This window comes from Phyllopteryx taeniolatus, chromosome 7, assembly GCF_024500385.1.
Source record: "Phyllopteryx taeniolatus isolate TA_2022b chromosome 7, UOR_Ptae_1.2, whole genome shotgun sequence".
Classification (NCBI taxonomy): Eukaryota; Metazoa; Chordata; class Actinopteri; order Syngnathiformes; family Syngnathidae; genus Phyllopteryx; species Phyllopteryx taeniolatus.
This window is the reverse complement of record NC_084508.1, coordinates 20,185,245-20,199,403: the sequence shown is the minus strand read 5'-3', so window position 1 is coordinate 20,199,403 and position 14,159 is coordinate 20,185,245. Positions and strand designations below refer to the sequence as shown.

The window sequence follows — 14,159 nt, the reverse complement described above, 5'->3', positions numbered from 1 at the left end:
AACCTTTTGATGATATTATGGACCATAGATGATGAAATCCCTAAATTCCTTGCAATTGTACGTTGAGGAACCTTGTCCTTAACCTATTCGACTATTTTCTCACCCACTTGCGCACAAAGAGGTGAACCTCGCCCCATCTTTGCTTGTGAATGACTGAGCAATTCAGGGACGCTCCTTTTATACCCAATCATGGCACCCACCTGTTCCCAATTAGCCTGTTCTCCTGTGGGATGTTCCAAACAGGTGTTTGATGAGCATTCCTCAACTTTCTCAGTCTTTTTTGCCACCTGTCCCAGCTTTTTTGGAACGTGTTACAGCCATAAAATTCTAAGTTACTGATAATTTGCAAAAAACAATAAAGTTGATCAGTTTGAACATTTCATATCTTGTCTTTGTAGTGTATTCAATTAAATATAGGTTGAACATGATTTGCAAATCATTGTATTATGTTTTTATTTATGTTTAACACAACGTCCCAACTTCATTGGAATTGGGGTTGTACTTTGTACTTGCACATTGAACTTTCCATTGGTTTTAAGTCTATATTTTAAAGTGCCAGACTCTGCACATACATCATCTGCACAGTGAAGATTTTTAACAAAGCGGGGCTTTAAATGTTCACCTTCTTGTTTTTCTGAACTCAACTGTAGCCCACCCGATACACAGTTTAGTCTTTGCTGGAGTAATTCCCCTAAAAACACATTATTTTTAATGGCATCAAAATGGCTTGTTGAAAAAGTAAAGAACAGATTTTCAGTCTTCCAAAACCCTTCTGGAAAAAAACAAAATCTTAAATCACAGTTGAACACTTCTTAGGAGGAAAATAACTGCATGCCATTTGAGTTGGGAACAAATGTAATCACTTGTCTGCCACCTCATCCGCAACACTCCCATTTCCCATCCAAGTAGCGTGCAGACAACCGCCCGTTTCTTCCAATCTTCCCCACATAATCCTGTGGTACTGATGAAAGATTGATTCTTTCATTGCTGGTCCCCAGTATGGGTAATTATTTGGGGCACAGACAGCTCCTTATGCATACAATATATGACTGGCTATGAGTGTGTCTCTGTCAGTCAGAGTCTCATTGTGACTGGATGATGAATCATATAGCCACATTCAGTTCAGAAAATTAATTTGTGAAGAAGGTGCTTTTAGGTTATAAGGATTATCCCATCCTGCTGGGAGTATACTACACAATGAATGACAACACACATTGCACAAGTAAATTGCTTGCAATGGAAAGTCAAAGCAACTTATAGTTCAATATCCACCAGGGACTGACACTGTCACATACTGTGAACTGCATTGCATTGCTGTATACATTTTGACAGAGCCTTTTTTTTTTAACCTTATCAACCTTATCAACTACAATAAAGTTTGCCAATCCAAGTTTGCCAATATGATCAAAACAACACAATAACAGGCAGGCTAACAGGCAGTATGAGGAGACAAATCACAATGCAAACAGTACATTTATAAATTAGTTAAAGGTCCCATTTTGGCCATTTAAACGTCTGTAGAGTGACTCTCTAACATGGAATTAGTATAAAGTGTCAATTTCATTTCAAAAAACACCTTGGTTTTGTAAAACGTGTCCAGAAAATCCTATATGACAACTGCATCCGTTTGACCCAGTTTTGTATCTGCTTTGTCCATATTTGGCTAAAACCGCCCGCCCCTTTCCTCTGATTGGTTGCCTCCGTTTTGAAGATCCACTTGTGAAAGCACGCTGGTTCGGGAGCAGAAAGGGAAGGTGGAGATCTTCGCTAGTGATGTAGATAAGCTTGAGAAATTCGAATGACCTGATTTCAGGCCTTTCTGCAGAAAAATGTCTGGAACTCAGGAATGCGTGGATGATTTTCCCAGAGTGGGTTTTCTCCGGGTACTCCGATTTCCTCCCACATCTGCAAAACATGCATGGTCGGTTAATTGAAGATTCTAAATTGCCCTTAGGTGTGAATGTGAGTGTGAATGGTTGTTTGTTTATATGTGCCCTGCGATTGCCTGGCGACCAGTTCAGAGTGTGACTCGCGCCCGAAGAAAGCTGGGATGGGCTCCAGCATCCCCGCGACCCTAGTGAGGATAAGCGGAACGGAAGATGAACGAATGAATTAATTTTGCATGTTTACTGCGGCACCATATAGACAATATTGCATCCCAGATACTAGAAAAGTTGGTTTGGCAAAATATGTCCCCTTTAAGGTGTAGATTTAAAATGGCACCTCCAAACTTTTTAACGGCACAGTTTATATTCACAAACTTTTCAGGCAGTCATGTCCTCACTTTCAAGTGGGACCACAAAACCGAGGTTAATGTGCGCATGATTGTACTGACCCAATCACTTTAAACATGCAGGTATGCTTAGAACAGACCTCTATGGTGTTGTCAAATTAACGCATGCATACATTAATGCTGCAATCCATGTCATGTGTCGCCTCTTTGTAACATCTGACATGTCCTTTGCTGTTCTTCTTTCATGCTGGAAAACATTAAAGCTTATTCCTAGGTTTTTTTTCCGTTTCCTACAATGGTCGTGAGAACCGTTATAGCAGTTCAGTAACCTAATTTGTATTGCATAAATTAGTCTAGTCAAAATTTGAAACAATGCATAGTGTCGCACCTCTGTCCTATTTATCCATAAACTTACATCATCATCTTACATCACAGTTAGCAAATTAGCGAACTCAATATGGTGTGATAGTGGTAGTGAGAAGCCATACAAAATGCAATTTGTTGAATATTTGTGGGGAAATAATTACTTCATTTATATTTGAAAGAACACAAAATGCATCTTTTTAAAAAAACGACTAATTTGATTTGACTGACTATATATGCACATGTATCTATCTATCTCGATATATATTGTTTTCATATTTTATCACGTTTGTTAGTGGGTATATTGTCTTGTATGATGTCAAGATATTTACTTAGCCGGCATCTAATGATCCCCTTTTGGGTGTGTGGAACTGTACCACTTGTTGGAATTGTGGCTTTAGTCAACAGTGTCAGACGGTAGCTGGTTGCTGCAGACTTTGGGGTGTTGGAGAGGAAGAGTAGCATTGAGCAGTTAGCACAGAGGTGCTGATTTGCCATTTGGGGACTGGAACAAGACCTGAGACCTCAAAAGTGCATGTGGTGTTTAGTGTGTTTGTTTGCGTGCGTGTTTGCCGGGCTGTGTGTAGAGGAGGCTGGTTGATCGCACTCCTCAGGGGGGTTCAGTTCGAACTGCATTTGTGATCCTGTGTTAAGTGCTTGGTCAGTGGTGAAGGCCTGAAGGATTAGGTTGACCCCCACCCTACCCCCACTCAGCTACAAAACCTTTGTGAACCACCCTCCCACCCCAACACATGCACATATTGAGATTCTCCAGAGCCACCCACCACCCATTCCTCCACCACCAGTACTACTACCAGCAGCACTCAACGCCTGTTCACCCCCCCCCCCCCACACACACACATGCACACACACAAACACATGTCAAAAGACACTCTAGCATAACTAGCAGTACCATTCCCTTAATATTACTGAAATAAAGCGATCCGCTCACACTCACGTCACATTAGTACTGCTATTAGACCAGACCCAGACATGAGAGCGACAGTGTGTGTGTGTGTGTGTGTGTGTGTGTGTGTGTGTGTGTGTGTGTGTGTGTAAAGGTTTTATATACATGTGAGAGGTGGGGTTAATGCGTGTGTTTGTGTTTGAGCCCAAGCATAAGATTTGTAAGGGCGGAAGAGAAGTAAAAGTTTGCTGTGTGTCGGAAAAGGTCCATGGTCTGTCTGTGCGTGTGTGGGTAATAGTACAGAGACACTGATATCCTGGCACAAGATGAGTGGGAGGAAGGACGGCTGAGGTTTGTGAGTGTCTGCTGAGGGCCCAGTAGGTGTAAGCATGAAAAATTTCCATGTGGCAGTAAAATGTCTACCACTTTGCAAACTGTGTTTCTAATATGTGCCAGGTGCCGTGAGACGTTCCCTGGATCACATTGTGAACCTTAATCTGTGCATGTGTGTCTGTACTTTACTATTTATATTAGATCACACAATAGAAAGCAGATCAGACCAAAATGTATTTGTTTTGGCTCTGTTGGATTATTAAGTTGTTGTTATTACGCCGAGAAGATAGGATAAAGTGCATTCGATAATATAATGTCATCATTCGTTTTTGTGCCCACGGTAACAATGGACTTTTGATATGTTATCACCGTTAACCAAGAGAAATGTAGAAATTTTACTATTGCCATTTATATAGCAAGGAACACCCTGAAACGGGTCCGGAATGATACACTCCATAAAAGGAAAAAAAAACTTCCAACAAATGTGGCATTGTAAAGCTCCGAAACATCAATTTAATAATGTGGATATTCTAGTTGCTAGTAAATACGGATATAACCCAATACCTTGTGTAGTTTAATACGATTTTCCTCTTTGTGTTTGATGTCATAAAACATAATAAGTGTCTTGCTGTTTTATCATTGAAACAAATGCTCTACAAAATCTCACATTAAGGCTTGAAATCTAAAGCTACATTTTTGGAACGTTGTGTTAGGTTATTTTGATACGAGCCGGTGCAGTCAGAAGCTTGTCGAAACGACAGGGGTGGCAGTTGTAATCCTGGCCTCTAACGGCGACTAGGCAGCCGAGACGCGGCTTCGGTATCTTTAGCTGGTGTGCTTTGAAGCGGCCACAGATCCTCTTACCAAAAAGACACTTTATGAATGCAGGGATTTATTTTTCCCGTCTTTTAACCATAAAATAGTCAACCTTTTCAAATGTATTTACTCCTAATTACTTTATCTAAAAAAAAAAACTCATAATGAAATAACAACACATTATTTTACATTAAAAATGCATTTCACTGTTATGATAATTGTTCATTTCTAATTGTAGCAGTAGCACCTGAAAGTAAATGAAAGTAATAAATTGAGATTTTGTATTCTTGATTTTTTTTTAATTATTTAAATAACATTGGTAACAGTAATGACTTCAAAATAGTGGAAAAACACCTCCTGAGGAATTATGCTTAGTACTAACATTATAATGTAAGGAAAAATATTCCCCTATTTTTGCATTTAGTTGCTGCATATGACAAAAAAATCCCAAATATCCAAATACACATTTTTAAGTTACATATGCATTTCTTAGGAGTCAAAGTTTTATTGTCCAACAATTTATTCCTTTGAGTATAGCCTGACAGGAAAACACACAAATGTGGATTTTTCCCTTCAAAAATATTTCCCCCCATCCAGCAGTCAGTGTTAAGGTGTCCGTGTAACAGACACACAACAGACCACATGGTTACGTCTGTCTGCTTGCACCTCCCAGGAAATGACATCCAATCGCCTTTCAACTTTACACTAACAGACCAGTCATTTGGCCTCACTGCAACATTTCACAGGTCTACTTGCCTCGCAAATGCCTGAAGTCTTTATATTCAGTTCTTGAAAAACTTCCAGGCAATGCATTCCCTTCAATTGACATCAACGCTGGTACATGTAAACAGAATAAAGTTAGAAAGTAAAGGTGGCCTGCATACTGTAACCTGCTTGAATTAACATTGACATATCTTTATGCGCAGAGAGCAGTAGTCTACTTTCCACTTCACTCTTATCTTCACATAGAGCAGAGAACACATTAATATTAAACATAATTAGTAATGGAGACAGCTCGTGCAATTTGGTATCTCATTATTAATGTGACACTGCCAAGTTCAGCCCGGCTCTACTTATATATATTTCAGAAGTTTAAGAAGGCGAAATCATTCAAGCTATGTGAATATTGATTAAATAGTCTCATAAAGCTGGAACATGTCCCAGTGATTCCATGTAGGTTTTTCTTTTATCTGTAATCCCATCTCCTAAAGCGTATGGAAGAAGGAAACAAATATTTTAAGATTGTTAACCTGATCATATCTCCTATAATGACTGCAAAAAGAAAATAGAAGCTAAAAGCCCAGGAAGAATATGGTTCAGCACGCTTTTGAGAAGCCACCCCAAGCACTTAGTGATACAACAAAACAAATGTGAAGGCAAAAGGGAATGAGGAGACCGGCTGTCAAGTTCAGACCGTGGCAGATACCCTCTCACCTCCTGCTGTCGGCTTTAGCAACAGCAAAACACTTTGCAGGTCTATGGGCCGAGGAAGGAAAAAAAAAAAAGATTTTGTTATGCCTAGTGTGCATCCGAGTGTGGTGGTCAATTAATATTGTATGTAGCTGTGAATAAAGCAGAACAAAATCTGAACATTCCTAATGTAATATAATGGTATTCATTTTTTTTCAGTAAGCTGTAAAATATCACGTTTTGCATAGTGATGTGCCTATCACACTCAGATGAACCCAAAGAGTAACTTTTGATTGACCATATTTTCCTGATGATATATATTTTTTTCATAAACAGAAACGCTCTGCTTCTGCCTCTATTTTCTCTCTCTCTCTCTCTCTCTCTCTCTCTCTCTCTCTCTCTCCCTCTCTGAGGCGATCCGCAGGGGGCGCTGTGTGTCCATGCCTGTGGACAGGAGCGCGAGTGACTGACTGTTTGAATTCCATACAGTGAGGAAAAAGCAGTGCCACATTGCTGAACGATAACAAAGGACCAACAACTACGTCACGCCAACATTGACATAAACCCCTGTAACGACGCTGCTCTGCTGTTGCTGTAATTCTCTAAAATGTCAATGCATTGCGTTTTCACCTTTTTGTTTGTCTAATACGGACCTTTTTGCCGTCCCGATTCCGCACGCAGATTGGTCGCGAGACTCCAGTTGCTCGTATCTAATGAGAAGAAGTCAACTTTCATTTCAGTTGAACAATAAACAGGAGCCAACATGACTGTGGAGGTTGACATTTGTCGGTGCTGCCTGACCCCCTCCCCTCTCCCTCTCCCTCGCCCTCGCCCTCTCCTTCTCTCTCTCTCTCTCTCTCTCTCGCTCTCTCTCTCTCTCTCGCTCTCTCTCTCTCTCTCTCTCGTCTGTAGGTCTGTCGCTCTCTGGCGCTCCTTATTCTTGCACGGCTGCACGCTTCATTCCAGTGCACAGAGCGAGGCAGACGGTCCACAGCAGCAGCCAGCGCTGATCAATCCGCTCAGGGAATACATACTGTACCAGTTGAAACCCAGCTCCTGGAGTATCGTTTGTCCTTTTGGTCTTTTTCTTCTCTTTTTTATTTATTTTTGTTTTTGAATTAAATTTCTTGCTGTGGACTACACGCACTATGGTGGTGACACAAGTGCGTATTTCTTCTCTGTTGTGACCAAAGCAGAAAGTCTTTTGAGGATATTCCACGCAGAAGTGTGTGTATATATATATATCCATTTTTTTTTTTTTTTTTTTGGGGTGGGGGTGGCGGGGGGCTTCTTCTCAGTGACTGTCCAGAAGGGAAAATCCTGATTGTGGAGCTACTGCGCCAATGGTGTGGTCCCGGACTCGTAGCTGACCCGCTCAGTGCGCGGAGAAGTGGGGGACACCGGGGGCGGTCTGCTGCCGGTTCCTCTGTTTCGATTCAAAGGCGCATTGGAGAAACGAAGAGAAGAAGAAGGCTACTGTGCTTCGAACCCCCAATCGCGCACCTTTTGTGAATGGTTGCGTGGGTATAACACGGTTGGGACTGTGCGGAGAGTGTGAGCAGCCCGGGATTGTGGCTCTGTTTACATGAGCGCGTTATGACAATGGATTACATTCTGCTCTTGTGCAGCTTCTTGCTGCCCGTAGCCACCGCAGTCGAAGGTAAGAAATGCCACCTTCAATTTCAAGGTAAACGCTGCGTGTTTAAGATGCTTTCCAAATGGGTCAGGAGCGACATCATTGTTCACTTGTCAGTCTGCAGTTCAAAACAAGGTTGTATTGAAAGGAATGGAAGTCATGCGCCACAATGGGAGTTGTGTATTCGCTCTTTTTTTTTTTGTAACATTAGCCATCGCCTGCTGCTGCTTTCTTGGTCTTTTAGAGGAAATTAGCGGCACACTGAGGTGCCTGCCGGTGGTGGTCGTGAGGACACCCCCCCCCCCCCCCCGCCCCGCCACACACACACACACACACACACACACACAGACGCACTTTAAAAACACTTCTGAATTTAACTGCGAATCTTTTTGGGTTGTGTGGCCTTCTGACACGTAGAACGTCTCACATGCAAAGTGGGTCGTTCATTTAACCGGAAAACCTGTAAAATCTTCGAAACGTGTCATTAAATTGAATTTCCAAAAAAAATGTTTTCAATTGTCACTGATTTTGAATGAAAGTAAACTGATAACTGATAAGTCATAGAATCACAATGACTAGTTTTATTTATTGGGGAATTTACGTGAGCAATTTGTCTATTTTGGATATGTTCTACTCTTTGGAAAAGAAAAAGGGGGGAAAAAGTGGCAAATAAGGCTGCGAGAGCCCTAAAGCGTGCATGATGAATGGTGGACTCGAGGGTGCCTCGTGTTGTGAAAAGTGGGCCATCGGACCACCGGCTGGTGCGCACTGCCTGCATGATCGTGTGCGGCGTGCAATCGTCATTTTTACTTTTCTAACAAATCACTTTCAAACGCTCAAATTAGTCTCGCCTATTATAGTGAAACCGATTTGTTTCACTCGAAAGAAATGACACAAATAAATTCATTGCACAAAAAGTCATTTGAGTTTAATTTATTGGACAGGATGTAGTTAATTAACAGTCCCACCACATTATTGCATTTTGTTTTTCGTCACGTAAATTACATTTTGTGATGTGGTAAAGAAAAAGGTCAAACCAGAAAATGCATGCAAGTTCTGAGGGTGAAAATATATAACTCTTATCTGATAAGCATGTTGCTTTTATTGGTCTCTTGATAAGAAAGTTGTGCTGTAGAAGTTAATTGTTCAACTATAAATTCATCAGAACACACCCAAAAAAAAGAAACACCATGAACGATTGCTTTAAATATAAGAGTATGGAAGACAAGAAAGGAGGCAGAAATGTTATGATATATATTGAAATTGTTGTTATTTCTTTGCAGTGGAGCTCCCCTGGCTCCCCAGTTAGACGCTCGTGCTTTCAAACACATGGTTTGAATGGATGAATTGCGGCTTGCTGTGCTCAAGTTAACTCCAGATGTAGACAGAATGGGGCTGAAAAGAGCTGCAATAGTAGATATAGTTCTGTTTTTTTCCCCTGACACCAGCAACGAGCGGGTCGCGTCTCTGCTTTGCAAAGGGAAGGATTTCACTCAACAATATATTTCGCTAGAAAAGTGATGTCATAAATTGTGCAGGGTGCACCTAGAAGCTGTTAATACAGCACAGTGATTTATGGTGAACACGGATTGTTTTTTGTTGTAGTTTGAGAATAAAACAAAAACAAAAGACTGAGCTTTGCGGGGGAAGTTCAACCGGCCCCACTGCGAGGCTCCCCGGGTCCCGAGGTCACGCAGCCCGGGGAATAATTCATGGATTCAGCTCTCCCTCTCATTCTTCCAACTTCCATTTAAGGTTTGAAGTTTCAAGTTGTCTTGTGGGCTTCCCCGTGTACAGGGCAGCGGAACAATCATTTCCATCCAACTCGTATGGTTCCGTCTCGTTCGGGGTGGCTGGTTTTTTTTTCGTGACCCGTGAAGTGGGTTTCACATTTTAGACAAATACAAAATACAAAATAGTCACGAATTGAGTTGGGAGGCACATATTTTAACAAATATTCTAAGTTGCATTAAATTATTTATTTTTGTGTGTTTTTTTTTTTTTTTTAAGTTTATTGGATGCTAGTTCTATCTATGGAGGCTGAATATTGAGGGTTTAAGTGTTTGATATTTAGCTCCAGGGAATTTAGGTACAGTGTATATATATTTTTAAAGAACTAAGTAAGTAAATAAGCTTACAGAGTCGAGGCCTGCAGCGAAAAGTGAATCCAGATGATTTTAGGTGTCTCTTATGTGCAGAGACTCTCGAGTTTGCGGGCTGAAGAATACATCCAACATTTCAAATCCTTCTAATTTACACTAGCAGTGGTATTCATGCTCATGTTTTTTTATTTGTGCATTTATTTGATCATAATGGTCCAAGTGGGATGAAATATGTCTTTTGAAGGGAGCCTCTAACTAGATGGCGGCTATTATTCATTTTTGAAAATTACATTTCCTGTGCAAATAAATAAGACAAATGGGCGTTCAGTCTTCCTTTTTAATATTAAAGCTGTATTTATGGCGCAATATGGATGATTGCGCAGCTTTGATACGTACGTTTATGTGTTTACGTGGGTGAGATCACACCTCCACGGGAGGCTTCCTGGGCCCGTTTACACTTGGCGAATGATTTATTCTGTGCGTGTCTGTGTGCGCGTGCGCGTGTGCGTCTGTCTGTGTGTGTGACAGCGGGGTTCCTTGTCATTGTCATCATTTTTATGTTATTACAATTATCACGGCTTCTTCCAAGCGTGAGCAATGGCGCTAAATCATATTTGCGACTAGTTGAATAAAAACTGTTTGAATAATGCAGCGCGAGTATTTATTGCAGTGAGTCAATTAAAAAAAACAACAACAACAAAGCGCTAGATGGCAGCTGTCCGACGAGCTTTTCATATGTTAAGAGCGATTTAAACTCTTCCGCAACAATATAAGGCAAATTACGAAGCAAAAAGTGTTTCGGACCGCCAATTATAAAATGATCTTTAGGTGATTTTTTGCGAGGGAATTTGAGGACAAAAGAGCGCTAATTTGCAATAAATAAATACTTAAATTATCAATCTATCTATCTATCTATCTATCTATCTATCTATCTATCTATCTATCTATCTATCTATCTATCTATCATCTACCTCGTTTTATGAAAGCGCATAAAAGCGTTGGCAAGGGTGTAATTGTCACACGGAGGCTCCGACAAAGTGTCAATTGATGTGCTCCGCGTCGATCGAGTGGATCGATGCTGCTCAGCCTTTTAAAAGGGCAAAATTAGATGCGAGGCAGGCAGACTTTCTTGCAGTGCTCTTGCAAGGAGCAATTACCAATTCATAAGGCTATTTATCACTGGTCCTGAATCAATTGAGGGGGCGATTTGTTCAGCAGCTCTCATAAAATAAAAATATCAACTAGCACAAGCTCACATCCATTAAATAACAACAAAATCTTCATCTTCTTCTTCTTCTTCTTATTATTATTATTATTATTGCCGTTGTTTAATTATTGTGATTTTGTTTGGGGGCAGCATTATTATTATTATTATTATTATTATTATTATATTTTGTGGCTATATCATTATGTTTATTTGGCCGGAGGATTGCCGTTGCTTTGTTAGCATTGTGCAAAAACTCCTCAGCGTATTTCAACATGACTCTGTAGAAGGGTCACTTTTTATTCCCAATTTTTGGCAGTTCCTTTAACTTCCCAGTGAATAAAATGCATCGTCATTTGATCAAATTTAGATATATGGGTGTCTGTGAGGAGCACAATTTGGTGCTGATCCACACTGTTTTTGTCCGGCCTCTAAGGAGCAGTTTTGCTCAATTTTGCGCCATTCCTGTTGTTATTATTCTATTGTTTATCTGCGTTTGTCTGTATGATCCTCTTAAATACTAGCCAGTAGACGTGAGCAATAGACCGAAGCCTGGGAGCGCGGGCCCTTAGTATTCAGGTTCTTCCATCTGATCTGTCGCTCATTTGTCTGACAGCAGCTCTATTGAACAGATGTACAGTGATTTAGATTTAGATGAGCATAAGACGCTCGGGAAGAAGGGCGGGCGGGGGGCATGCAGACAGCAACATGCCACGGTGGGACGATGATGCGGAGGTCATTGTGTAGTAGTGGTATGGCGGTGTGGGCAGAACTGGACCAGAAAGCAGCGCTGTTGACAAGCTTTATACTATCCGGGTCTGCAGGAGTGCTCATGTGCACGGAGTTGTACTTTGTGGCTCAAATGGTGGCGTGGAAAGATTTACCAAACTGGAATTCTCATGAAGGCAGGCAACGGCCATCTTTGGCCAGCTGGTGCGTTCACACACAATGCTGGAGGACTGACAGAGCAGACATGATTTTTCTACTCTACTTTATTCATAATAAGAACTCTTCAAATCGGCTCATGCCAATTTGAAATTGTGCTTAGGTTGTCAATTAAGCCGTGTTAGTATTAGTTTAGGCACTTATAAAACATGATTGATGGAATATAAAAGTAGAAGCAATATGATTTTTTTTCCGCTAATTAAACACAGGAGTGAGCGTATTATTAAAACTTTGCGTAGACTGTCATTGTAAAGGGGTTGTGTTTTGACATGCATTTCTAGATATAAATGACAGTGACTCTGCACTGAACAACAGCAATAAATCTCCTAATTAGCTGCGCAATTATTTAAAAATCAAAGATTCAGTTGCTTGTACTTCATTGTAAATTGACACAAATACAGTTTCTGAGGCATTATTATGTGATAAAATAATTCATCCATTTTTTGTAGCGCTTGTCCTCATTACGGTCACGGGTAAGCTAGAGCCTATCACAGCTGATTTTGGCTGAGAGGCAGGGTACACCATGGACTTGTCTCCAGCCAATCGCAGGGGACAAAACACAGAATATAAATTGACTGTCAACAATACAGGAAATTGGACAAAATTAGTAGTTAGATGTAATAATCATATAAATGATATTGTATAGTATCGTGGTACAGTAGATATACATATGAAATGATTTTTCAAAAATGGAAAATGCTATTTTCCCACATGTAATGGAACAGAATTGTAATTTTCAAGCATTGCGCATAATGATAAGCGCATTGTGATTTACTTGGTAATTATGAGAGGGAACAAGAAATAATTGTACTGTATTTTTTATGAATTGAAAAAGTTGAGTGTGGGTCTAACGGCACAGTTATGGTTGAGAAAAACTGGAGTAGTTCCACAGCAGTAGACAGATATGAACTTGTGTCTCATTGGGAAGGAATCAAAATGTTGGCAAAGATATGTGGCTGCTATTCTCTGATGAATACAATACCAGTGTTGCCACAAGAACCATGAAAAAGTAACTTAGTTACTTTACTGATTATTTGATTTTAAAAGTTAGTTTACATGTAACTTTATGAGTTACATTCAACTGATGCCAACAATACGCCTCAACATAAACATGACAACCGGCTTTGCCAATACTTTATTGCAAGTGCATTTTTAACAATAATGTTTAAGAATAAAGTGTTTATAATTATAATAATAATAGTTTTTTAAAAATAAAATAAAGAATTTTTTTGACGCAACATAAATACTTGTTTTTATATAAAAAAATAATAATGACAGTTCTTCTGAATTTCACTTATCATAAATAAGCGACTTGTTTTTATAAACGCGTGTGGGATCAATCCAGAACATTTGAAAAAAAAGACACAAAAAATAGTCATACCTTTAAAAGGTTACTCCTGCCTCGTTCCTCGATCATTGTACATACAGTATGCAATGTGCAGGCATCCTTTTTATTTTGGTTTTCATGACATTACCCCCACTAGCTTTGCGTCATCATAAGCACGCATCTCAAAGGGGCATGTCTTATCTACCTATTGCTCATATCTACAGGTGGGACTTTCTCTGTAAGCTTCAATGTAACCGCATGACTTAAAATGTTTCCTCAAAATTGACGTAGTGTTCTTGAAGATATATAACATTTTGTCGACAGCACGGAGTATACAACAAACTACAATAATTTCATCTTTAGCTGACACGAACTCAAAATAGTGACAGCTTGAAAATGCGAGCCTCTCCCCTTCTCCACTGTTGACTGAAAATGTGACTTGGGGCATCGGTGATGTTACGGGAGGACATGATCCCTCCCAGAATGCCTCACGGCTCCGTTTAATATTTCACCTTTGTTTCGTAATGTACAATTGTCCGTTGTGTGCCTTTTAATGAGGAATACTGTGTTTCATTATTCGTTTTGTAAAACAAAGGCTGAAAGTTGGTCTGAGTGATGCGTCTTGTTCATACGCCTCATTACGCTCTACTGCAAACTAGTGGCAATTTTCTTCTATTGCCCAAGTAGACCTAACATTTCACTTCAGCATTGTTGAAGTGCATTGTATTCTCAATGCAGTAACACACAATGGTATAAAATAGGAACTTTAATCTGATTAGTATTTCGTAAGCAGTAACACATATTACATTGCTCATTACCTCAAAAAGTCAGAAAATCTGTGGAGCAAACACAATTACTGTACAATACTAATATTTGTTTTTGG

The 14,159-nt window shown here is 40.1% G+C and overlaps 1 protein-coding gene across 15 annotated transcripts in view; it reads left to right on the top strand.

Annotated features, from left to right (window-relative positions):
* The first annotated feature begins 7,008 nt into the window (after positions 1-7,008).
* Positions 7,009-14,159, top strand: part of LOC133480527 (ephrin type-B receptor 3-like) — a 62,809-nt gene continuing 55,658 nt past the window's right edge. For 9 of the 15 annotated variants that reach the window (XM_061778695.1, XM_061778692.1, XM_061778705.1 and 6 more), the window contains exon 1: positions 7,013-7,722. In XM_061778695.1, coding sequence (XP_061634679.1) covers positions 7,659-7,722 — 64 coding nt within the window. In that variant the 5' untranslated portion in view covers positions 7,013-7,658. Of the gene's footprint in view, positions 7,723-14,159 lie in introns of all 15 variants that reach the window. The other 6 variants (XM_061778706.1, XM_061778702.1, XM_061778697.1 and 3 more) reach the window with 2 other exon arrangements.